Source organism: Sycon ciliatum, chromosome 2, assembly GCF_964019385.1.
Source record: "Sycon ciliatum chromosome 2, ocSycCili1.1, whole genome shotgun sequence".
NCBI lineage: Eukaryota > Metazoa > Porifera > Calcarea > Leucosolenida > Sycettidae > Sycon > Sycon ciliatum.
Window position 1 is genome coordinate 50,276,653 of NC_088644.1, and position 25,404 is coordinate 50,302,056.

The following is a 25,404-nucleotide window of genomic DNA, read 5'->3' on the forward strand; positions in this document are numbered from 1 at the left end:
CGAAATTATGCTCGCAAACGTTGCTGAAGTCACAAGAACTTGCCGTATCCATTGTATTTTTTTTATTTGTTTCAATTGTATTTGTCTCTTTAGTTGCACAACAATCAAGCAGATCATCCAAGAAGGACAGGTTGGTATGCTGACTTATTTGCCGCCTTGAAGCGACTACAAGAATGGCGAACGGACCCCCTCTCTAGCTTCAATTCAGGAACATTTAGGACAAATATTGGTTTGCAATTTTGACAAAGTCTGGTTGCTGGCACCGGCGATCACCAGCGCGAACGGTTCACAAACCACTTTTGATCAAAAATTCTATGGGATCGGTGTTCGATCGCAAGAGTTGGGCACTGATCTACTCTTTCCGTCGATCCCTTTCGATTATTTCCCATGTGATGATTATGCTAGGACTGCACTGGTTCACAAAATCGCAATGCGCTTCCCCCCTCTCCCTCTCCCCCAGCGATTGTTTCTCAGGGACAGTTCCTCTAATCTCATTCCCCTTCTTTCCTCTCATGCATGTATCTGTATGCTCACTGAGGATGTATCTGCCTTCTGCTCCTACGCCTGACAGTCGGCCTCTTATGTGAACATTTATATACCGGTAAGACTCTGAGCTTTCTCCTAATGGTGCCAGTTGTTTTTCATGGCACTCGATAATTCTCCGGCCTCTGAATTATTTCTCTGCTAAACGTTTGCCCCTCGGTATCAGAGCTCTCGTTGTCCATCTCGTACCGGACTCCACCTGCCCCTTCCCCAGTATCTAATATATTCTGCTTTTAAATTTATATTATGATCAAACAACAGCAAACAAGCGTTGAACTGGTCCAGGACGCCAGTTTTCAACTTGTGGTCGGATTTCAGTGATTTCATTCAGGGCAACTGTAGATATTCACATCATGCAGTTGTTGACTGGGACCACAACTCTGTACAGTATGATACAGTAGTAACTTTACAATGACATCATGCAGTTGTTGACTGGGACCACAACTCTGCTACACTATGATACAGTAGTAACTGTGCAATGACATCATGCAGTTGTTGACTGGGACTTACTGTGGCTTTGAGCAGATAATCGAAACCTGTCGTCTTTCGACATTCGGGGAATACCCTGTAGCGTACCTGCTTCGCCCATGCTTGAATCGCTTAAAGTTTGAGTTAGCTGCTGCATGAGTGTAACTTGGAGTGAACCATATTGCGATTTCAGAAGGTTTCTTAAGCCTTGCGGACTGTTTATCCAGCATGTTCAGAGCCATTCGGCGCACGCAATTAAAATGAGCTTCAAACAGTTCCTCCGGGACCAAATCATAGTTCAGTTGCTGGCACTTTGAAGCGGCTTCCGGATACGTGAAATCGCCGAAACCTAGTCCAATCCAGCTGGCAAATTTTTTTCTATAGAAATCATGGCAGGTTGCGTGTTCGGCTGAAGGTAGGAAAAAGAGAGACAAACAAAATCTGGTCTGGCTGAATTCTCAATGCGGAGTTTCAGTAGCTCTTCTTGGTAGGCAGAGTGACTGCCTCATAGAAAAAAACCTGTTTCTGACGCTTTGCTGCACACAAAAGCCTGTCTTGAGTACATTTAGTTTGTGGATGATCAACAGCTGGCAGTATGTATGGTCCGAATTATTTTAAAAGAAAATACCACGTAAAACCGTCTTGGTGCATTTTGCATACATAAACTGTCCCTGACACTCGGTGTCTCGGTATCTGTGCATGTATCATACTCGGCAGGTTTTGGGTGTTGACAGCTCGTGTGTGTTTAGGACTGTTTTGATGTACAATTTTTCGTTGTTGCCTGCATTTGCGTGCGTATTAGCACCTCAGTCCTGCTCGTTCCTCATTCTTTATTCCATTTGGCCTAAGTGAAGACTAGCCAAGCTTACTTGTCGATGTCAACACAAAGAACGCTACTGATGATGATGAAACTGTCAGCAACTACCAACAAAAAGCGTGCAAGCCACATCTCTCAACAAGAAGTCGATCAATGAGTAGACTCAGTATGGCTGACCACAGGTTTTGTCTTGCATAATGTTGAACGCCTGTGTACCCGGAGGCAGATATAGGTTGAAATACAGCTATGAATGGAACGATGGCTGCAGACATCTCCACGCAACATGCAATTTGTTCGAAATGATCGTCGGTGTATTAAGGTATCCAGAATCGATCTACTGTTCCAATCATCAGTGGAATTGAAAGAACCAAGCTTAGCCCACTGAAAGAACAGAGGTTTCAAAGCGGTCAGGTTGTGCTAACTAAGGACACCTGCGGGTTGCGGAAATAATGCCGCGTGGCGACGTCTGCAGCCTTCGTTCTAATCACAGTGGCTTTTCTGGCCAGTGAATGCCTACTTACTTACACACACACAGACAGACAGACACACACACACACACACAGACACACAGACAGACACACACACACACACATACAGACACACACACACACGCACCTATACTGCACTTACTTAAGCACACTTTCAAAGTTCCGAAATCGACACATGTTTGGCCGGAGGCACAATGAGCGTCAAAGTGACATCTGCGGTAGAAACCTGTAGATTTAAACAGAAAGGTCAACAACAACAAAATTTGCACTAACACTCAAGAGCCACTCTTAGGCTGTGTTTACATGAGGCGTTTCAACCCGGGTTTAGTTTGACCCGGGTCAGATTTCAACCCGCCATGCACACAAAATGAATGGCGCGTTTACATGACGCATTGCGCTTGAGCCGACACCCCTGAAATCCCCAAAATTCTGGTTGGGCTTGAAATTTTGAAGATGATCCCACTCATGGGCTCACCACACCTCAGTAATTGGGCGGGGACAAGGTGCACAAAAGGGATTGACGGCATCACGGTATCTATCCCGGGATCTAGCTGCATTCACCTCTGCCCCCAGTGAATGTACTTCCTCCGTTAACAAAAAACTAGTGGATGGATTTTGATGGATACGCCTAGAACAGATCAAAAACAATTTGTCTCAACTGTAAATCACTGGACAAAAGATGGTTGAGCCCATGTACAGCGTCTTTATAAGAGAAACTGTCGGGGGAATGAGCAGAGAGTTCAGGCTTGGTGCGCTTTTGCTTCACTCATTTTTTACGCTTTGTTTCAGCTCTTTCAACATTACCACGGCTTCTTTGATCACACTCCGTCGAACGTTTGTGATGCTGTAGCCGTTTTAACGATGGAGTTGTAAAACGGTATGGCTTCCTGGTTGCACCACCATCCTCCAGAACTCTGGGAAATGGCGAGTAAAGGCACAGCCAGGCTGATTCCAATTTCTTTGATGAATACTCCTGCCAGCATTGAGTAGCAAGTCCTGGCTAATTTCCTTAGCCACGAGACTCACGTCGGACCGTGCAGACCGCATCGTCATCAGTTTTCGCATCTGGGCTTCGCGCATCTTGAACAAGAACTTGAATTCAGAATCATTTCTTTGTGCCGTGGGATCGGAGCAGCTGCTTGTTCACTCGCTCATCGTGTGGGCTTGTGGCTCTGTTCCATCACTCTCAAACTCAGTGCTAGAGAGGCCAAGCAGCGCAATATGTCCTTGGAGTCGGAGAAGCGGTATTTCAGTTTAGCTCGTCATGGCTGTCATCACTACAGTCCGTTTCAAAAAGATTTGCAATCCTGAGCACTCGAGCGCTGCCTGGAAAAACTCACTGTGAACTCGAAGAAATATTCCGCGCGAAAGCAGGAAAAATGACAACTCACTCACGTTGATACAGTCATGTACGTCTGGTTTACAACAAACAAGTTCTTCCTCGATAATGGAGTCAGAGAGGACATGTCGAAACGAAAGTGTTGTAAATGTTGACGAGCGGCATGGGTCCCAATTCCTTTTGTGACCAAAATAGTTTCTTTGAGCTGCGATGCAATTTACTCACCGTGTGACGAAAACGACATCGAAACGGACTCATTCCCAAGGCCATGACTTGGCAAAGCTATCCGTGTTACTTCGACGACATTTTGAGAAAAGCAGACGCTTGTGAACGCTGATAGAAGACGGCGTTGACTGCTAAATTCAAATAAATTGGCGATATTGAAATACTAAAATAAATCTCAAAAGCTACAGCGCGATGACTTCCATTATAATTCACTCACACCATTGCAGTGTTGTGGCCCATGTGGGTGTGTTCACATGGCGTGAGCCAGTCAAGTGTCAGTCAGTTCGGCAGGAAGCGCGAGCTCCAACAACAAGTCGTCTGGTGCAGCCATCTTCCTTGTCTTGTACCAGCTCGATCACCAAAACAATGAAAAAAGTTTGACTTCAGGATATAGGTTAGGATTTGAACTCATAACTTCATGGTCAGCAGACAGCATTCATAACCACAAGGCCAAAAAGGAAAGGATAAATCGTGGGTTTTGATAAAAAAATCGATACTGGCTTCCTGGGCAAATTGTAAACCATGGGAAAAGGACGGAAACCTGGCCGAAATTCTAACTCCTTAACGGTTGGTCCGAAACCTTCACTCAAAAATGTGCCGTGTCTTAACAAGCCATTCTATGTACTTTGTTGTCCAAATTTCCCTTATCTTCATACTTTTTAAGACCCAAACCTGATTGTAATTCTTTTTGAAACAGACTGTAATGTTGACACAGCGCACCCATCAATTCCGCTCGGTTTCCGCAAATTTTCGCGAATTCCGCTCGGTTTGTTGTGGAAGGTCGCAACAACAAAAAGAAAAAAGGAAAGGTCCTTGCATCGAATGTCTTTCATGAAGGCCGAAAAAGTGATTCGACTCATTTCACTGCAGTTTGTGCGCCAACCAGTCCCTCAAAAATCGATCACACAATTGTTTTAACCCTTCCTCTTCTCAATCTATATTACGTTACAATTTATATAATTATATTCCCAGTAAGCCATGAACGGAGACCCCCTCGACTTAGGCCTCGGCCTTTGGTGAATTCATAAATAAAACAATAAATAAAAATAAAAAATTCAAAAGGAGGACCAAAAGTTTACAAGTTATCCGTTTTGTCCAACACTAACGGTTATAAGCAGAATACAGTTGAGTCAAAAATGTGCAACAATTAGCACAAAACTGACTGATGGGATCATGACATTCAACGACCTGATGCTTAGCTGCATCACGTCTAGAGTTCACAACCAGCAGCCTTCCAACTTGGAAGGTAAAAAAATAAGTTGCTATTAACGGAGTAAGTACATACTTGTTGTGTGTGTGTGACTACCGACTGCCAGATTCCATGCAATTATTAGGAGACTTACTGGTGCAGAGGACAGTGGATGTAGATGCTGGAACAAGATCTGAGACCAAATGTTGTCTAGAACTTTTGCCAAACCGGTTGATTAGTTCAAACCGACTTGAATCCGGGCTGTACCCAAGCCAGAATCTATCTTGAACCGATTTATCATGGTTAAAAAGAAGTGCCTGGTCTTTTTCAGGGTTTGGCAGCGACATTCCCAGGCCCTCGCACGTCTTCTTGGCCTGACTGTTGAACAGGGCAGTGGATATGTGCAAGCGATAGAGACCATTTCCAGTTGCTGGCGTGGTGTACGTACCTAGACACAAAAACGCCGAATATAGTACATACATTTAATGCCCAGACACACGACAAAACATTATACACACACACACACACACACACACGCACAAACACGAATGTTGAGGCTCGACACCGTGGGCAGGGAAAGCACACATTTACCTGTAGGTCAACTGTGACTTACCGTATGATGCCAGCACGGGCTGCTTCACATAGCAACAACGTGCCGGGAAAAGCTGTGATGCAATCAGGTCACATTGCATACTTTTTTTCTTTTTTTCCTTTCCATGCATACTGCACAGCTATAAAATCTAATGAAACACGCGTAAAGCATGCATAGTCTGCAGGGTTTAACGAGAGCGTACACATGATGGGAAAGCAAAACTTACGGACACACTTGTACGTTGCTCCTGCCTTCCGGGCTGGAAAGCAGTAGTAGCCGGTTGGGCAGTCAGCACCCTTCCCACACACCTCTGCAATGGAGTGCATGCGTATAATGGCAATGCATGCAGGAAAGAGAAGAAGAATCAGAGAGGATATGCGAGTTACAGCCGACCGGCATTGTAATACTGCTGCATCTGCCGCTAGGGTTTACCGGGTGTTAACGGCCGTGGTGAGTTCCCTTCGGGAACGAACACGATAATTTACTTTACTTTTTTTAAATACTCTTTAATAGTGGTCAAATATCGACGTGCGCGTGCGCGCGAAACCGGCTGCAAGGCATGAACAGCCTACTGCCAGTCAATACCCAGGGACGACCCGGCCAAGAAGGCCAGGGCTGCCCCGTGGAGGAGACCAACAAAGAGAAAACCAGGAGCTAACAAATCTGCTTCCTCCCCGCAAAATATTTTACACATACACACACACACACACACACACACATGTGCTCACACACGCCCATGCGCTAACCTTCACAGATCTTGAACTTCCCAACCGAGACGCATGCTCTTGGTCCGACTCCAATACAATCATTGTGAGAAAGACATCTCTGGTACGAACCTGTAGTTTTGTGGAGGAAAAATCGACAGCAAAAGGCAGAACGTATTTCTATTCACAAGAATGGATAGAAAGAAAATGGCCAAGGAACTACAAGTTACGCTATTTAAATTTATCCAGAAAAGAAGGACAAAATGTTATGAGTTATGACTAACTGTTCACCAACATTACCAGATCGTATACAATTAATTGGCTCACCATCCAAGTTAAATTCATCCCTGGCTATTATTATAAATCCGAGTCCACAAATATTGATATCTAGAGTTCTAAAAATCTGATTTAGACCGAAAACAGCTCAAATCCAATTTTAGTTCTGTCTTTTTAGTTCTGTCTTTTAAAAATGGGTTTTGATCTTGCATGTCTGCTCAATTAGCAATGCCAAATCCGGCCGTAATGCCTGGCTAACAGATGAATGCCGCATGGGAGTTGAACAGTCCATTCCTTATCACATGCAGAACTCCCACAATCCATAGATGCCGGTAATGTGAAACTGGCATAAACTTGCTCACGTACATGGTTGCATAATTATAATAATTATATAATAAATAGAGACTTAGTCGGAGATGCTGGTTTGTATTCGTGGGTCCCCATGGTGCATGGGCCACGCGTACTCATCCGGCGGATATGTGTGAATAATAATAGTAATAGTCGGAGGGAAACATATTAGCATACGAAGAGACGAAGCTAGTTGAAAATCTGATGAGGCCTTTCGTACCATTACTCTTCAAAATCAGTATATGGTGATAATGTGACGAAGCACAACGATGTTAATTTATACAGCATATTGGCGGAAAAATAGTCATGAAACGTACACAGGCTGAATGATAGTCTTGTAGTGCTATGGAACATTCTTACATACTGCATCCAACACAAAGTGATGTAAATCACTTTCCAACTGTTTAACCCACAATGTCACCTTCTCTTATTGGCGATGGTGCCATCGTGAGAATAAAGAATTCAAACACCAACACCAACACCACCAACAACAATCTCTTATTGGTCACTGGCTATCGTGAGAATAAAGATTTGAAACAACAACAGCAGATGTGTGATTGCGACTGGTGGAGGTGAAATACCATGAAATACATGTGAAACCGTTCAAGGCGACCACTCGGATAAGGCGACCACCTGTCCCAGAAGACCACTGCAGCCAGGCCCAAGGGATGCTATTTTCAGTCAAATGGCACTGGATAAGGAGACCACCTGGTTACAGAGGCCACACTTTGAAAGTCCCTTGAGCAGTCGCCCTAGACAGGTTTCACTGTAATTTGTTTGACACACTGACCTGTACAGATAAAGTGAGCGACGTCACCTAGAAGTGGTGCATCAGGGTCATGCACAACCAGATCTGCAAAATCGAGACGCCGTGAGATATATATAAATCCTCCATTTGAGTTCATTCCCAGCCAAGCGCCATTGTATATCAACAGTTTGTCTTGCGACACGAAGCTCTTGAGAATTGCGCGGTCCTGTACGGTGGGTAAGCCCATTCCCAAACTTCTGCAGGTTGCTTTTGCTTGGTTGGCACTGGGACTTGGATCACTGGTCGTCAACAACCGATAGAAAGACTTGCCATATCCTGTAGTGTCATATGTGCCTGGGAAGAAAGTTGACAAGCAACAGGAATACAGAGATGCATGCCTCAAGTATCGATCTGGTCGTACACTGCCGCGTTCGGAGTTGCCAAGGGCAGCTACATGATTTGAAAACTCCGTATGGCGGAACACAGATGCGCATGCAGTTACTGAGGGCTGTCCAGCGTCCAGCTTTCACATGCACGCGCACACACACACAGACACACACACACAAGCACACACTAATGCACACACACCCACACCCACAAATTCTTGGGAAACCGAATGAAGACTCCCACGAAGTCGCCATCAAGGGTTCATTCACTTCAGTGTGTGATTAGCAAAGTTATTTGGAGAAGACAAGTAGTCAGTTGGTCATGGGTATTGCACTAGCTGTAAATCAACTAATTTTCTAGCTCGGTCCCAACTGGCCAAAGTGTCATAGGGGTGAATGATGCAAAATTCAGCCATGCCTGCACACGAAAGCACCAACTACCGATTCTTTCCATTTTTGAAAAATTCCAATTGGCCAAAGTTAAATTACGGCCAAAATTTTCATTACAGAAACCCGCCAAAGTTTCTCACCAGCCAAAATGTGTTGAATAACAGCAGTGCAAGATTTCTACCTGAAGCTGCTCCCCTAGCCCCAACCCTGGTTTGTGTGGGCGATTTATAACCCTATTTTTATACCCACAGTGTAACACTCAGAGTACATTCATACGCTATCAAGAGTGTGCAACTTCTGACACACTTTCTGCGGGGTCCGCTGATGGTGGAAAGTGAAAACCCACGTCGCATAGTGTAGTGCTCACGTTGTACGTTCCCAGGCAATCCCAGTCCGTTTTTAGCGACCGGGGGAGTTGAAAAATGTCTTAAAAATAGTACTCCAATCTGAAACCTACTCAGCTACTCAGCGTGACGAGCGTCACGCGCATGATCTTGACACATACTCAGGCTGCGTTTACACGACAACGCTGGGGGCGAAAACGCAACGAAATCCTTTCGGATCCATGGTTCATTTACTGTAAAAGCAGAAATTTTCGGTGGTGTAATATTTTCGGTATTCTCCAAAATCGGCGGTTCGGCAGAGGGAAATTTTCGGTAAAACCAGTTTTCCAGGTAAGTGTGCTAGTACTACATGTACATGTATTATGTATACAGTATCGGTTGTACCGAAATTTTCGGTGCGTTTTATTATCGGTAAAAATTGTCGGCACCGAAGTTACCGAAAATAAAACACCACCGAAAATTTCTGCTTTTACAGTACACGGTACGCGGAGCAAAACGTAAAAGTTGTACACCAAAACGGAAGAAAACCAAAACGCTGGCCAAGGTGGAAGAATTTGAAAACGGAAATGTTCTGCCGGATAAATTTGGGTGTGTAAACAGTCGAAACGGTGTGCTGGCCTCGTTTTCCGTCACGTTTGTTTCGTTTTCGGCCGTTTACACGGATCCGACAATCCAAAAAATTGTTTTTACAATTTTCGTCATGTGACGCGTGTTGTCGTGTGCCTGTTTTCAACCATTACTTGAGTGTGATTGGTGCTTCCACGGCAACACTTGGCACATGACGAACTTTGGCGGATCCTTTGCTCTCGTGTAGACGCTTGAAAACGGTACAAACGGAGACCACCTCGGATCGGCTTTGATCGTGTAAACGTACGAAAACGAAAAAAGAAATGCGGGACTGAAAACGGAAAACTGGCCGTGCGTTGTCGTGTAAACGCAGCCTCAGACTGCGTGCACAATGGTTTATGTTGGACGTACATGTAGTACAAATCAGACCTGAAACACGAGGTACTTGTACGTGTGAGGTCTCGTCATTCAAATACCCCGTTTGCAGAGTTGCACACACTTCATCTTGGGAGCCAATTCTTTTCTTCTTTTAAAGGTAGCAGCCTGGTCCTAAATTTCATATGGCATTCAAGTGACCGTAACTTTGGTGTCTCTCAATGGATTTGAGTGAAATTTACACCACACACTTCTGCCACTATGCTGGCCCTCTGGACATGATGTAAAAGTTCCTGCACCTCACTGACAGGCTTTACAGGCCGGAAAAACTCAAAATTCCGGCATAGTGCCACGGTTGGTGAGCCACTCAGGAGCCAAACAAATACATTTACAATTTTTTTCACATTTTCTAGCCCATTCTGTCCGTGCGCAGGATCCAAACCTAAAAAACGTCCAGAAGCAGCCATGGGTGGTGGGATAGAGCCCTTCAACGTGATTTGAGTGAAATTTGCACCACACACTCTCACGACTCCTTGTTAAACAAGCCCTACTAGCATGGGACATCCACCACCAAACCTCCCCACCACTCCTGCAACAGCCACATCCTGCACCACAACGTCAACACCAACCATACACCCTTCGACAGACTAGGACCTACTCCATCGGACACGCACACACGAACAGGCACCGAGATTCCCCCATCAACAGTGCCGTCACCCTCTACAACTCACTCCCTATCGACATCACAACCCAACCTCGTAGAAATTCTTTCCGAAACAATGCATCCAGTCTTCTTTTGAGCAGTACCTGTTCCTGCTCCGCGCACCCCCCTGGTTTCTGACATCTCGAACGTGTACTTAACTATCTCGATCACCCCTGCTAACGTTATTGCCCCCGCTTGTTTTTCATGATCCATTGCTTCTTGCCTCCCCGGTTAATTTCCATCTAGCTGTTTCTGGCTAGTACCAGTTCTATCGCACTTATTAATCATCCTTAATGACGTCACGCCATCGTGGAATACAAGTCTATCGCACTTCCATCCGTATTGGCGTCACGCCATCGTGGAATAAAAGAATAATAATAAAAAACGTCCAGAAGGAGCCATGGATGGTGAGATAGGGCCCTTCAACGTGGCCCTGGAATCTGTCACAACGGCAGGAGTGGGCGTTCTGTCACAGGCTCCCACAGACCCAAGTCAATTTTTGATTTTTTTTAGGTTCAGGGCGTGCTACGAGGTCGTACCTTTGATACAACATCCAGGCCTGGGACTTCCATAGCAAGCCATTTCCACTCACGTTCCACTACTGCCTAGTACTGAATCCTACCCGACTTCTTGACACGACTCAAACTTGCCAAAGTCGCTAAATTAACGTCAACTACAATAATCAAGCCACATATCTGCAACGTCACGAGGGTGCTGGCAAAAGTCCTGCTGCACGGCGCGGGCTTTGCCCGCCGCCGTGCAGCCCAATACGTGGTTTTTCAACGTGATTTTTGGACTTTTTGCAATTTTACATAGTCTGTCCTCGGGGAAAAGAAGAATTTCAATCCGAGAAGAAAGAAAAAAGGCCCAGCCCTACCCTTCCAGTTATTTGGACCTACGAGGGTCGCCATGGGGTTTTTGGACTTTTTTGGACTTGGAGCAAAATTCTGCACACTTTCGCGTGTTTCCATCATACGACAAGTTGCGCACGGTCTGCTCACATTCAATTAAAGTGCTGCCAACAAATGACAGCGTGCAACAAAAAAAATCTTTCCCTGCAAGGGCACATTTCGGCCATAACTAGGGCTGGTCAGATCGAGACAAGATTTTCAGAGATTTTGCAGCTATTCATGCTCTTTAAACTGATATCTCGATATGAATTCACAAATTCGATTTTTCAGTGATTTTACGACCAGGCTGCCACAAGATAGGGCAAAATCATGGGCAGATTGACTTACGCACACACTTCTTGATGGAACCTGGTACAACCGCCGGAAAGCATCTGTAGCCAAGGCTGATCGGACACTCTGAATCAGTGCTACACGAAGTTACAGCTGCAGTCGAATACAAGCACAGGAAAATTTATATATTAATACATGTGGAGCACATTCAATTAGAACAGGCAGCGCACAGGTCTTCCCTCGTGTTATGCAGGTTCACACACGCAACGGGAAGACTTCGTGGTAGTAAAATAGATTTTACAGAAGACAATCCTTTCTCTTCCTTTCGAAGAGCCGAACTTCCGGAGCCTCATGGAAAAACAAACTCTGAAAAGACCTACGCTAGTACGGGATTCAGCGCAGAGCAAAACAAACAACCCACGAAATGACTCGTAAACTACAGTCCATTTCAAAACTATAGACGCGAAAATAAATAAAAATTGAAATATTTCAAATTTGGCTGGACCTTTTTGAGAATAGTTTTCGGAATATTGCTCAGGACCGCTCCACAATGACTCTCATATCGTTTCTAAACGATTGGATAACAGACGCCCAATTTGGAAATTTTTATGCACAAAGTGATCACAGATTTAATGTGGCATATATGCTGGCATAATGGTACGCGTCTATAGTTTTGAAATGACCCGTAAACTGTAGGCTAAATCATTACATGTACGCCGGAAATTGAGTTCCAAAATAAATTGAACTTTCTGACAATTATTAACTTTCATATTTTCACATCCTGAGAGAAATATTGAATAAATACTTTTAAAATAGTAAAGACATATTAAATAATAGAGGTTCCGGGGTACAATTTTCCGTGCCAAAATCCGTGTGGGCGCCACGGATTTTTTCCAGGCTTGCTCCATACGATTTTTCGGCACGGAGAATCCGTGTGGACTGGCTTTCATACGAACCATGTTATGGATATTTTGCGTCATCGGGTGCAGAAAGATTTTTCGCGTACAAATTTGGTACGAGAAACATGGATTTTCCGCGGGAAGTTTTGATTTCGGTACAAATTTTCAAAAATAAAAAGGCATAGCGCGGGAATGTGACATGTTTACGATTGTAACCTAGGCAATGACGGCAAACACATAAGTTCCGTACTCCGGAACATTTCACTGCTCGAAAACGACGTATAAAAAATCCGTAGCGCCTGTACGGATTTTGGCACGAAAAATCGTACTCCGGAACCTCCCTAATAGCTATGAAAAGTATGCCTAGTGTTTTTCAACAAAGTGCAGAGCCTAGTACACACACACTTGAGAGGAACGAAAAGCGTTTCTTCTGTAACTCTGAGTTTCACGGTTTTAACCGATCATCAGACGGCAACTAGGCTCTGCACCTTGGTGTATTGAGCACTCTCACGAGCAACCACAACTCCCTCCGAGTATGTATGTATGTAGCGCCGTATCCCATTCTATTCTTTTTGTATGTATGTATATTTTTATTTGAATTCGCAAGTACACACGGGCTACAAGCCCAATTACATGGAAGCGAGTGTGCTAAAGAGAAAAAAGAAAAAGAAAAATGGAAACACACAAAACCAAACCTCGAACAAATTGTCATGTTGCGTGGTGATCATGTCTGCGGCATTCATACTTTTCATAGCTATTATTAAACTTTTATCTCCACGTAGATTATTTACATATTAAATTAAAAAAACATATGGCCAACACGGCCTTCCCAACACCTCGTTATAACGAGTCCGGTTAGTGAATAGAATTCTGAAAACACGCTAAGGAGCATATTGTATGTGTCAAGCCTATGCTTTTCTTTGTTTATGAAAGCCTTTACATAAAGACAGTTGATTGATTATGGTGGCAAAGACAGTTGACTCAGGTTAAAATACTGATTTGCCGCCAAAAGTCGACTTCTAGAATCTAGAGTCCTGAGTAGTCACGTGAATCCTTTCGCGCGAAAAATGGATGTGCATTGCTATTCAAACCAGGGAGTAGTACAATACCGGGAGGTGACACGGGCACACATCTAGGCGGGCGAGCTTTGCCTCAGGTCACTTTTCTGTGGAGCGCTGTGTGCCGGGAAACGTCACGAAATGTCGTACTTTGCGTACCTTTATCGTAGCATTTCGTAGCATTTTTCAAAAAATTTCATAGAACCACTTCAAGAGAGTGCCAGAATGCTGTCAAGAAGTTTTCGAGCAGTACTTTTTGAAGTTTGTTTTGACGATGTAGGGAAGGAATCCATCAGTCTTTGCTGAGTGATGAGGATGAATCCTACGAATGATATCAAGTAGCAGCTGGCCTTCGCACGGGTACCTTCAGTGTGTCCAGTATTTACGTGGGCGGCTTGTAAGAGTGAATTTTTCTTCTTAATTTAATTTGTATTACTTTTAGTTATTCACGTCGTTTCTAGGGGAATAGATAATGTTGACGCAAGTTTTAGTCACAATGAACGACATGTTTCAGGTATGGCTGACCCGTATGGCTGACCCGTCTCAAGATAGTAAGACTATTCCGAATCCAGATGCTATAGTCGTCTGAGTGAAACACAAAATTAAATAAATTTTATACTGCTTAGACAACTAGCTATTCGCAAATGTCACTATGACGCATGTCTGTGTCAAGCAAGGAGTAGCACAATGGTACAATGGTATTGTGCTACTCCCTGCTACAAAGCCTGAGATGTTACGCGTTAACAGGAACTGGTGTTGATGATAAAGGCAGTGTGGAATTATGTACATTGTTACTGGTGCAAGTAACCATGCCGTGTAAGTCATGTATGCAGGTAATCAGACCAAGCGTAAAAGGATAAAGATAGCTTGCTTATGTACTACTAGTACGTGTGCTTATTATAGATACTTTGTGTGACTACTAGTTGTATGTGTCTGCATATTACTATACGTAATAGTACGTAATTGCTTTTACTACAATTTGTACTTTGTGGGGAGCTGCGTGACGATGAAATATGGCCACCAAGAGCGTACGCAATCAGAATCGTACAATATCATTACGTAGAGGATATAACCCGAGTCAGAGGGTTATACCGGCTGAATATAAATCCCGACTGCGATAGCAGGAGGGATTTATATGAGGGTACGGTATAACCCGACTAGGAGGGTCATATCCTACTTATGCCAGGTACCCTTACGCATTTCCAGAACAACGAACCTATTTGGAGATCTCGTACATCATGCAGTACATGAACATCTTCTGATGGTTATCAATTGTCAATTGAAAGAATGGTCGAGCAACATCAGAAGGAGATTCCTCCGTGGATGTTTGGCATAAGATTTCCTTTCAGTTCCAGTGCATATTGTAGCATCTTCATGATCTTGTCTCGTGAGCGGTGCGGAAATCAACTGAATTGCTGGGGTGCTGGAGTTTGTCGTTGAATCAAACTGCCGTCACTAGTTACATGTAGATTACAGCTTGGACTCTTTGGGAGTAAGTGTTACTATAATTATGGTACAGTGCTGATTTTATCATGCGGCATCTTATAATCAGTTTTGCTTACTACTTGCAAGTAGATGCATTTGCATACACCCGTTTTGTATCACTGTATCACATTTCAATCCAATCTAGCATTTTCCAATCGGGTTGAAGTACACTCTGTATTATAAACTTAGTTACGAAGGAGACAGTCTGTTGATGATCTTTAACTCTTTGAAGTACAATGTACATTGCTGACCCATTTGGGATACTTCATGGTTATTCGACGTTCTTTATCTTCAGATTCAGTATAATAGAATACTCTGTAGACGAATTCCAGGTCATTCTTCTTTTCCATTGTGTACTGTTCCTTGTCAGTGTGCCGTTCTGTGTGGAGTGTACACGTGCATGTGGTGTCTGTTGTGAATGGTCCGCGCGCTGGAGTACTGCCGCCGTACAAGTTCACTGCCTTTCAGACAGTGAACTTGTACGGCGGCAGTACCCTAACGTAAGTACCGTGCACCGGGATTTATATTGGCTAGTATCAATCCCGCGCGGGATTTATGCTAGATGAGCACTGATTGGCTGAAAACAGGCCCTCCGTACCGTACCATGGTGTATGTGTGTGGGTGCAATTGCAATTGGCGTTGGGCAGGCAGACTTCGCAGCCGCACGCAAGTCGTCGCTCTTCCTCTTCTGTCCACGGGTTCTGGGGGTTAAAAAAGCAACAAAGCAAGCAGGCCTGGCCTCATTCAGTGCTGAAAACAAGTGATCTTGAACATTATGTTCAAGTCTATACAAATAAATAAGTTTCAAAATTTTCGGAATGAGTTTTCCAAAGAGTTACATAAGCTAACACGTTGAGATGAAGTAGAATGGTAGATAAATAGGTATACTTTCGAAATATCCCAACTTGGTGAGGTGTCCGAGTGGGTCCAAATGAGAAATTCAGGTTCGTGTTACACCATGTCAAGATGAGAAAATTCCATCACGTTACTTACCTAGGATAGCGTCCTCCATATTCGTCATTTCCATCCATTTTGGGAAGTCGAGACTTGGCAGCAGTGTGGACGATGTACCAGAGTAGCTCCCAAAAAAGGCTCGAGCTGAAAAGAACAAGTGGCAGCTTGTCACGAAGGGATACGTCTGGTCTTCTCGTCACTATTTGAAGGTTTCTCAGCGCTGTCAAAAGAGCAAAAATTTGAATTTTCGCGCGGTTTGTATTTTTTTTGTGAGGCAAAGCTCGTAATCCCGGATGTGTGCCCGTGTCACCTCCCGGTATTGTACTACTCCCTGATTCAAACCTGGCCTGGGGCACAGTAGTACATGTACGTTAGTATGATTTCTCGCCCCGAAATTTCAACCCGGGTCAAGCATTTTTTGGGGAGTCAAGCTTTGCAAGCCTGTAAGAAGGCCTAAGGCCTCGGTCACACTACGGCAGTTTGAAGCTGGACGCAGCGTCAAGCCGCAGCACTTGACGGAGACGCGGGGTCACACAGTGTTTTTTTTTTTTTTGCAGCTCATGACTGCCGCGGCTTGACGCATTTGTCTACGTCACAAAACCACCAGGAAAACTCAATGACGACACGGATTCCAACGGAAACTGGCCTTTTGCTTATTATACAAAAAAATTGTCGGACAAAGTTTTCGAATTTTTCATTGATTTTTGATTACAAGAAGACGAAAGGTAGGTCCACGCGTGCACGATCGTTGTTGTTTCTTTCCGAATTTGAAGCCATTTTCAGTTGTAGTGTCATTGATCAGGCAAGAAAAGTCCGCATCGCAGCTGTGTTTCTCCTGACTTCGTCATACTTGTTGTCCTTTTTGGGGCTCTTGACGACAACACAACACTCACAAGTCGACAGGCTCCAGTTGGCCGATGACCCACTCAAACAACTGGTCCTTTCTCGACATCATTTTCTTCTCAGAAAACGCCTCGCTCTTCCGCCAGGTTCGGAGCAGAGCAGCCTCGGCCTCGTAGATCCACGGACTCATCTCGAACAAAAAGAGGGAACAAAACAAACCTTGAACAGACGAATGTCGAATAACTGCTAAACTCAAGCAAAGTGTCTTGAAACTAATTTTACTTGAAAGACACTGTTTTTCCGCCAAGCGTCACTCCCATCAGCGGCAACGCAGCCGATTTCCCCACGTCAGACGCAGCAGCGTCTGACGCTCAAATTTCCCGCGTTGCGTCAGTTGCCATGGAAAAGCTCATGATTCTGACGCTGACGCAGCATTTTTGCCGTAGTGTGACCGAGGCCTTATTAGGCCTGTGGCGGGTTGAAATCTGACCCGGGTCGAACTCAACCCGGGTTGAAACGCCTCATGTAATCATCATCATCATCATCTGCATTGCCGAAAAAATAAAAAAAGTAAAATAAAAAATAAAAACGGCATTATGCAGCTGTGTAAGCAGTAGATGCACAGTGTGACTGCCGGCATGCCATGCCAGGCATCTCTGTCAGATGCCAACTGGCAATTCTCATGCAGAGACATACCAGTCCACGAAACGATATTATTGTCAGCAACGGAAATCTTCGGACGACCCCGCTTTCTCTTACCATCCACGACACCAAACATCACGTCACGTACAAGCTCGCAGCCAGATGGGCGGCATGTATGCCCGAAATACCTCATGTACACACACCCTAAAATTTGGCTGTACTCACCAGGGAGTACATGTAGTACGAGGTGATTTGTAAAAATTTTACATGGCATATTATTTTACAAATCGAGTAAAATATCATTGTTGAGGGCGATTGCGTTCTTCCCCTGAAGTGTTCTTGTTAGTTCGACAGACAAGTCAGTTGCCATTGTATTGTAGTTTGTAAGCATCAGCAGCGTTTGGCGGAATTGTTTTCTTCCACGGCCTTGTGAGACATCAGTCATGGATCGAAATTCATGAATTTGTGGTCAATGAGGTAAAATATCCCTCAATGGATGCTTGAAGGACGTCCAAGAGCCAGCGAGCATATTCTACGGCAGGTGGAAACCCTAGGCTGGTCACCGATGCCAGTATTGAGTCTGTCACACCATCAAAGTAGCAGGGCTGAAGAAGAGATTAGCCAAAAAGGTGAAGGTCAGAAACTGCAATTTTGACAAAAGGTGTCTTTCACTCACTTATCATGAAAGGTGATTCAAATCCAAGTCCGAAGCTGCTGATGCTTATGGCATACAGGTAAATAATTAGCCGTTCAGTAGACCTGCGTATGGAACTCAGCTTGCTACCTCAGAAGTGCTGGTAGAGATTCACGATGGCAAACGGTGCAAATGCAGGAAATGCAGCATGAATGTATGTTGGGTGTTGACGGCAGAGCACCCATTGAGGGTGGTCTGCAGTCTTCTTCCAACACAGAAGTATATGAATCAAGTGAAGGAGTCACTGCACTTGTCTTGGAGAGTATGGAAGCCCCGACATTGTCAGTATGTGCCGGTTAAATGCACTGTGGCCCAGATGCACGAAGGCACCCTGTCGTGGGACTGCTGGCGCGCATCATGGATGGTATCTTTGCTTATTATGGTTATTTCACGCATGAGGATGCACTGCAAGTTGAAAGAAATGAAGCAGCAAGATAAGGTCTGCGTGCTCATGCTCCACAATGCCGGCAGGCGCTCAAAGATACCCTATCGTTTTGAACCGCAATTGACGACGTGCAGAAACCAATACGTTGGGCAACCTGCAAAACCAGTCTGCTTTCTCTGCATGTGATTTGCTTCAGATGTATCTTGATTTCCCATTGCAAGCTTATTGACACATTTAGGTCATTTTTGTTGATGTTAGACCCTATTTTACTGACTTGTAAAATTTTGTACACACTTTTTCCGGGTGAAAAAATGCATGCAAAGCAACCCCACACTGTGTCTCTCATGTTTGTGGTGTTCGATCAAGAAGTCCATAGGTGGATAGAGGACATACATAGTGACAGAATGAGACCATGCACACTTCAAAACTCGCCAGGGCAACGGAATGATAGCCTTTTTTACTTTTATGTAAAATTATTACAAATCACCTCGTACCATACCGGTGTCTTTTTCTCACTGTAGCTCCTCATTGTTGTTTTTTTGTTTTTTTGTTTGTTTTTTTACCAGGCGTGGGCCATCCCAAACATTTTTACGTTTTTCAAAAAATAAATCAATAAATTTTTTTTTTTTCATATTCGTTATTTGAAGAAACGCTATGTCGAACCCGGTTTGCGATGTCTGTGTAAAGATGCGCATACAAAGGGATGGCCAGGTAACCATTTTTAAATTTTCTGCAGGTTTTTTATCAATAAATTTAATGTATTAGGAATACAAAAAAAGTACAGTACGCGGTATTGTACCACTCCCTGGTACTCACACTACTTGAAAAGTTGACGCGAATGTCGCGTTCAAAACTAGACAAAAGCACATGTACTTGAAAAAGCCTTTCCAAGCACACTGCACTCCAGGGACGACTTGAAACATATTTTGTCAGCAAATTACCATGGAGAAACATGATGTCAAGTGGTAGTTTTGCAAATCCCGAGGCACGTTCCTTCAAATTGTTTGCGCTCGACCAAATTAATTTGCAATTTTCAGTTCATGAGAAATTTGAATGTCTCCGTTTTGTGCCTAGTGTTTTTCAACAAATAAATCAATAAATTAAATGTATTAGGAATACAATAAAAGGACAATACCGGTATTGTACCACTCCCTGGTACTCACACTACTTGAAAAGTTGACGCGAATGTCGCGTTCAAAACTAGACAAAAGCACATGTACTTGAAAAAGCCTTTCCAAGCACACTGCACTCCAGGAACGACTTGAAACATTTTTTGTCAGCAAATTACCATGGAGAAATATGATGTCAAGTGGTAGTTTTGCAAATCCCGAGGCACGTTCCTTCAAATTGTTTGCGCTCGATCAAATTAATTTGCAATTTTCAGTTCATGAGAAATTTGAATGTCTCCGATTTGTGCCTAGTTGGTGCACTTTCTGGCTGTGTACAGTATCTAGTTACAGTGGTGGACAATTCCTCTCAACTCGTATCCATATGTCCTTTTCTACAGTAACGTAAAGTCCAAGGATTAATAGAATTATTGTAAAGAAAAGCATCCCCAAACTGTATCCTATTGTTGTCGCCCGTAAACGAGGCCGCCATGTCATTAGTGTAAAAAAGAAAGGGGGAAAAAGTATATCTCAACACACATCCAACCTGCTTAACCGTACAGCAAGTGCACAGTTACGCCACAGCTCACCTTGTTTTCCCAAGCAGGCGACATGATGCCGATTGCCGCGCGTTGCTGAGTTTATACCATTGGTGGCAAACGGATAGTAGTGGGCCTGCTTTGTACCGTATCTCCACATGTACGGTAAGTAGTTCAAGTATCCAGTGGACTCCTTGCTCAAGAGACCCACCTGGGTGGTATTATGACTGAACAAAGCATCATGCTGAAGGCACATCGTGATGGCTTCATGCCATGTCTTTTTGTTAAGGGTCGGCATAAACAGTCTCCTATATTGCCATCCTTGAAACTGGTACTTTCCTTCTACCAAAAACAACTGCGGAAAAACTGCACCAAGGACAAAGGGAGAAGGAAAGAAGTTCAATGTACAGCATCCTGTTTTGAAATGGGGCAGATGAAAATGAATTATGGGTAGATGAATTGCTGTATGTGCAAGAATCTGGATTGATGGATTTGTTTGCTTCTCTAGCATTATTTTACTTCACCAAAGGCACAGGCATAATCTGCCTTCCCACTGGGCATACTGTCACAGTTCTCACAAAATGATACCGATTTCTTGCTTAATTCAAAAATTGATATACTGCAACTCTGGCAGACACTTTGCAATGCTATTTCACACAGTGCGTCAGAATATGTTAGCTCTCAACGCTTCCAAATGCGATTGATTGAATCAAAGGGATCCAGTGGATCTGGATCCTGATGAGCAAATAGATGACAGGCTTTAAAGGGACTCGGATGGAGAGCCAAGTAAGAATTTTATAAGAAAGAAAACGGATCAAGGAATTACAAGTTACGCTATGCTGTACACTACGATCACCAGTGACTGGACAATCAACTCATGCGCTAACATTGCATGACGCTGAATAATGGTACTGACGTTCTACAAATCACTAACAATCGTCTTGGCTGCGCACTTCAACTGCCTTCCAACTTGGAAGGTTCTAAGTTGGAGTTCTAACTTAGGACTCGGGGGCCAAGACTTGCTAGAGCTGATTGGTAGTTTAATAGTTGCAGAACGTCAGTTCCGTTGGTCAGTGTTGTGCAATGTTATAAACATGACTTGATTGTCCAGTGAATGATGGACAGTATAGCGTAGCCAGTACTTCCTTTGTCCTTTCTCTTTCCATTTACTACAGCCTAAGGTGCTTATATAAGCCAAGTCAGGTGCCTGCTCACAACATTATACTTCCCTTTCCAGCTACCTTAAACCCCATATACGTGTTACAATTCAAGGGTGAGCGCTCTCTACAGTTGAACTGATTACTGTAAAACCGGAAAATCACAAAGTCTGACGTTTTAACGAGCAATTCATTTTCGTTATTTGAAGAAACGCTTTGTCGAACCCGGTTTGCGATGTCTGAGTAAAGATGCGCATACAAAGGGATGGCAAGGTAACCATCGTTAAATTTTCTGCAGGTTATCACGCCGAAATTAAAAAGACGTTTAAAATCTTTTTGGTCGTTAAACTTTCCGGTTTTACAGTAATGGGTGATCCGGGTTCTCTCTACTACTTTATCAATGTTCACAACGCATCCTTCACATCAGTACGCACTGCTTGCTGCTCTGAAACTGCCGACGTACGCAGTATTGCCTGCACAGCGCTGGAACGAGTACCGATACATGTATTCTGATTATTATCTGACTACGATCCAGTACCGTCAACCTTGCAGAGTAAAACTTCCTATACAACAACTCCCCACGACTAACACCACTATATTCAGACCATGAACAACTTTACCGCCTAGAACGACACTATTTTCAGACACATATAACAGCCTGACCACACACCTAGCGAATAACGACAACTCACGAATAACATCCCGCGAATAGTGACAACTCACGGATAAAGACAAATCGCGAATAATCACACTTTTTTCATAATCCTTATTCGCAAAGTTGACCGTAGTCAAGTTCCCGGTACACTAGTAAATGTTAGAGAGGTTAAGTTTAACGTAAAAGTCTTACGTCCGTGAACTTTTACGTCAAAAAGTGAAAAAACTGACGTAAAGTTTGACGTGTTTTACGTGAGTTGACTGTCCCGCACGTAAGTGCATGACGTGAGTTTTTGCAAGTTTCGCTTGGTTATTCCGACCGAATTTGTGTGAGTTTCCGGAATTTTATCGAGTTTGTTGGAAGATTTGATATTTGTGCGAACTAAACCCGAATCCTGCCAGGCAAATTTTCAAGTCACGTCGCACGAGTAACTTAACCTCTAAAAATTACACGTAACGTGAGATTTGCACCGTGTTTTGAAAAAGGGCAAAAAATGTGTAACTTAATCTCTCTGTTGACTTCTAAAAACACGTTAAGAGGGCTGTACCCCTGATGACAGTTCGGTAACCATTGCATGTATAATACCAAAGCCTGCATGGTGCTCCTGCCAGGGTGCCGGTCAGGTGCAGGAAGCCACATGGTTAGACTACACACATCCTCATGGCAACATGGTACCATAAAATTGTACTCTTCTTGTCGAACTAGGGCATAATACGTCATGTGGTAATATTGTTTTGGATTCAAATGTCTACCAATGAAATTGTTGCTCCTTCTCCCAAACTTACCCTTCTCCCCCTTTCGTTATTCTCTCTCGTCACCCATATCTTTTTACTTCCCCTTTCAATATTCGCTATCTGGTTATTGAGCATATCTGCTTGTTTGGTCTTGCGACTCCAAATAAAAGAAACAAACAAACAAACAAACAAACAATATCATCATGCAATAGGGAGTCAAGTGTGTCATTTAGAGTCTTAACATTGTCGACCATTCTTAACTGCCCTACACTCGTGTTGCAAGAAACGCATACTTACTAGCCGTTGAAGCTTGACCTGATGAGGTGCAATAGAGAACGCATAGGAGACATGACGCAATCGCATACATGGGAGTAGCCATGTTGGAGTTGTACTGACTGACTTCCTATAACAGAGAAACAGTGCACCAGACACACTTATACACATACGCATAATACATAATACACATGCGCACATACACACAGGTACATTGACAGACAGACAGACACACACACACACAGACAGACACACACACACACACACACACACAGGCACATACACAGACAAATACAGACATACATAAGTAGTACAAAATACAACACAAACACACACACACAGATGCCCCCCGCCCCTCAATCACATGCATGTAAGTGAATGTCTACTACTGTTTGCTCATTGCCAATAGGTGATCCTGTAGCTCGCTCTAAGCAGAGGGAGAGAGATTACTTAGACTAAGAAGCCTAAGAAAGAGGACATAATTAGGTAGTGAAGTTTCCTTGCCAAACTACTCCCAACTTCTTCGGGTGGAGATGAAACTCGTAACCCCATGCACGTACTTCCTACACTACAGTGCTGTCTGTAATCGGTTGAGGAGAAGGTTCAGAAAATATGATTGATGGTATCAGGGGAACGATCTTTGCACTTTTTGACTTTGCCTAACAGTTACGTATGATCACGCCTCTTTACGGAGGGAGACTCTGTCACTTGTCAGAGCGAGGAGGGCAGAGGAGGGTCTCAAATGCTTTAATGGCCGTTTAGAATTTTAGTTCATTTTTCCTTCGGAACTGCTGGTGGTTCCGGACTTGACAGTAATACTCAAACAACTAAAGAACATCCCTCCAGGAATAACGAGGCAGTGTTCCCAAGTCGCTGGGTACATGTAATTAATTTGATACTGAAGCTGGCTGCCACAGGCAAAATTGACGTTGGGTAACACTTTATGATCCCTACACCATTGTTTCATACCAAGCCCTAACAGTATGCCACGGCCCACGGATATACAGAGTAACTGATGATTCGTTACGGTTTGACTAGACGCGTCTCACAACCCTCTGCTCTAATATCCCGTCCAATACACAATCCACTTTTACAAAAGCTATCCAAATCTCTTACCTAGCCGACGAACTTGTCAAATCCCGGAGAGAAGCAGCACGACCACTGCTACTCACAACAGCAAGAAAATGATTGTCAACGCTTGTGCGTTGCAGGTACTTATATTAGGGGCCGTTTACAAGAGAAAAATAAGCCCGGGCTTATTCAACCCTAGGCGTACGATAAGCGCCCGCCTTGATCTGTCACCCAGTCATTTTAGAGCGCGCGTTTACATGGTCAGGCGGGCTTATTCAGCTCGCCCCGAGCTGAACTACCCTTGACCCCCGAGCTTATCCAACCCCCAGGGCTTATTTTGTCACGGTCAAGAAGGGCTTATAAGCGAGTTTTCCGTATTTTCGATTTTGCCTCGTGAACCTGAGAGAATGTGGCCGTGGACAGTGCGTCTCTTTTATTTATTTCTTGGTATGTTTTCTTCTGGTTTTTGTCCAGTGGAAGGTCCTAGCCCATCCTTCACCTTCTCGAAAAATAAGTGACAATTGGAAAGGCAGTAGAAACCTGAGCCGGCATTTCTTGATCCAAATTTCATCAGACACGAATATTTACCACTGCGTTCATGTGCGATTTGAAAAATAAAATGCGCGCAGAACTCGCAGTCACTCACCTGAGCTCAGCCCCGTACAACCGTCATGTAAACGGTTGAAAAATAAGCCCGAGGCGAAAAAGCGTGGGCTTATTTTCCTCATGTAAACGGCCCCTGAGAGCCGGGTTCCACTGCGCTGTCAAACGAGAGAGCTTGGAAGCTCAGGGCTCTACGCTATGCTTTTTTGCCTAGCTCATCGTACATGTTATAAGAACTGATGGAAATGTCTTTTTCCGTTGATTGGCCACATCACTGCAGGCAGGCACAGTGGGTTGGTCAAAGACCATGATTGAGATACGAGAGGTACCTGGTTCAAGTCCTGCCTGGGAGCGGTTTTTCCAGCCGTGCTGCTACCCACAGTCAACTGGGAACTTGTGGCCAGGCACAAGGGGTACATGGATGCAGCTAATGGGGTCGCTTTCGGCACTTGTGCCAGTGGTTGTGGGACTTACCCAATCACCCCCTACGTTAGGCGCTGCATCTGCCGCTAGGGTTTATCGGGTGTTAGCGGCCGTCGTGAGTTCCCTTCGGGAACGGATACGATAATTTACTTACTTACTTACTGTATTGCAAAAACGTTTCAATCGGTTTGAATATTATG

General features: G+C 44.1%; 1 protein-coding gene and 1 long non-coding RNA gene across 2 annotated transcripts; both read right to left on the reverse strand.

The window, feature by feature from the left end:
- Positions 1-2,458: 2,458 nt before the first annotated feature.
- On the reverse strand, positions 2,459-5,973 carry LOC135810952 (uncharacterized). Its single transcript, XR_010552472.1, has 3 exons — positions 5,888-5,973; positions 5,224-5,517; positions 2,459-2,542 (listed from the first exon to the last, which is right to left on the reverse strand). It is a non-coding gene; the product is annotated as an uncharacterized LOC135810952 (long non-coding RNA).
- Positions 5,974-7,741: 1,768 nt separating this feature from the next.
- LOC135810688 (uncharacterized) lies at positions 7,742-24,309 on the reverse strand. The gene is made up of 5 exons (XM_065324179.1): positions 24,224-24,309; positions 23,132-23,237; positions 20,340-20,654; positions 11,741-11,836; positions 7,742-8,091 (listed from the first exon to the last, which is right to left on the reverse strand). The coding sequence occupies exons 2-5, from the start codon at positions 23,211-23,213 to the stop codon at positions 7,742-7,744; spliced, it is 843 nt and encodes a 280-aa protein (XP_065180251.1). The 5' UTR covers positions 23,214-23,237; positions 24,224-24,309.
- Between the last annotated feature and the right edge of the window lie 1,095 nt (positions 24,310-25,404).

Coding starts and splice junctions, on each gene's coding strand:
- LOC135810688 (XM_065324179.1), bottom strand. CDS start 23,213: ATGGCTACTCCCATGTATGCGATTGCGTCATGTCTCCTATGCGTTCTC. Junction 20,655..23,131: donor AGGTCAAGCTTCAACGGCTA/GTAAGTATGCGT, acceptor TCCTTGGTGCAG/TTTTTCCGCAGTTGTTTTTG. Junction 8,092..11,740: donor TTCCATCAAGAAGTGTGTGC/GTAAGTCAATCT, acceptor CTTTCTTCCCAG/GCACATATGACACTACAGGA.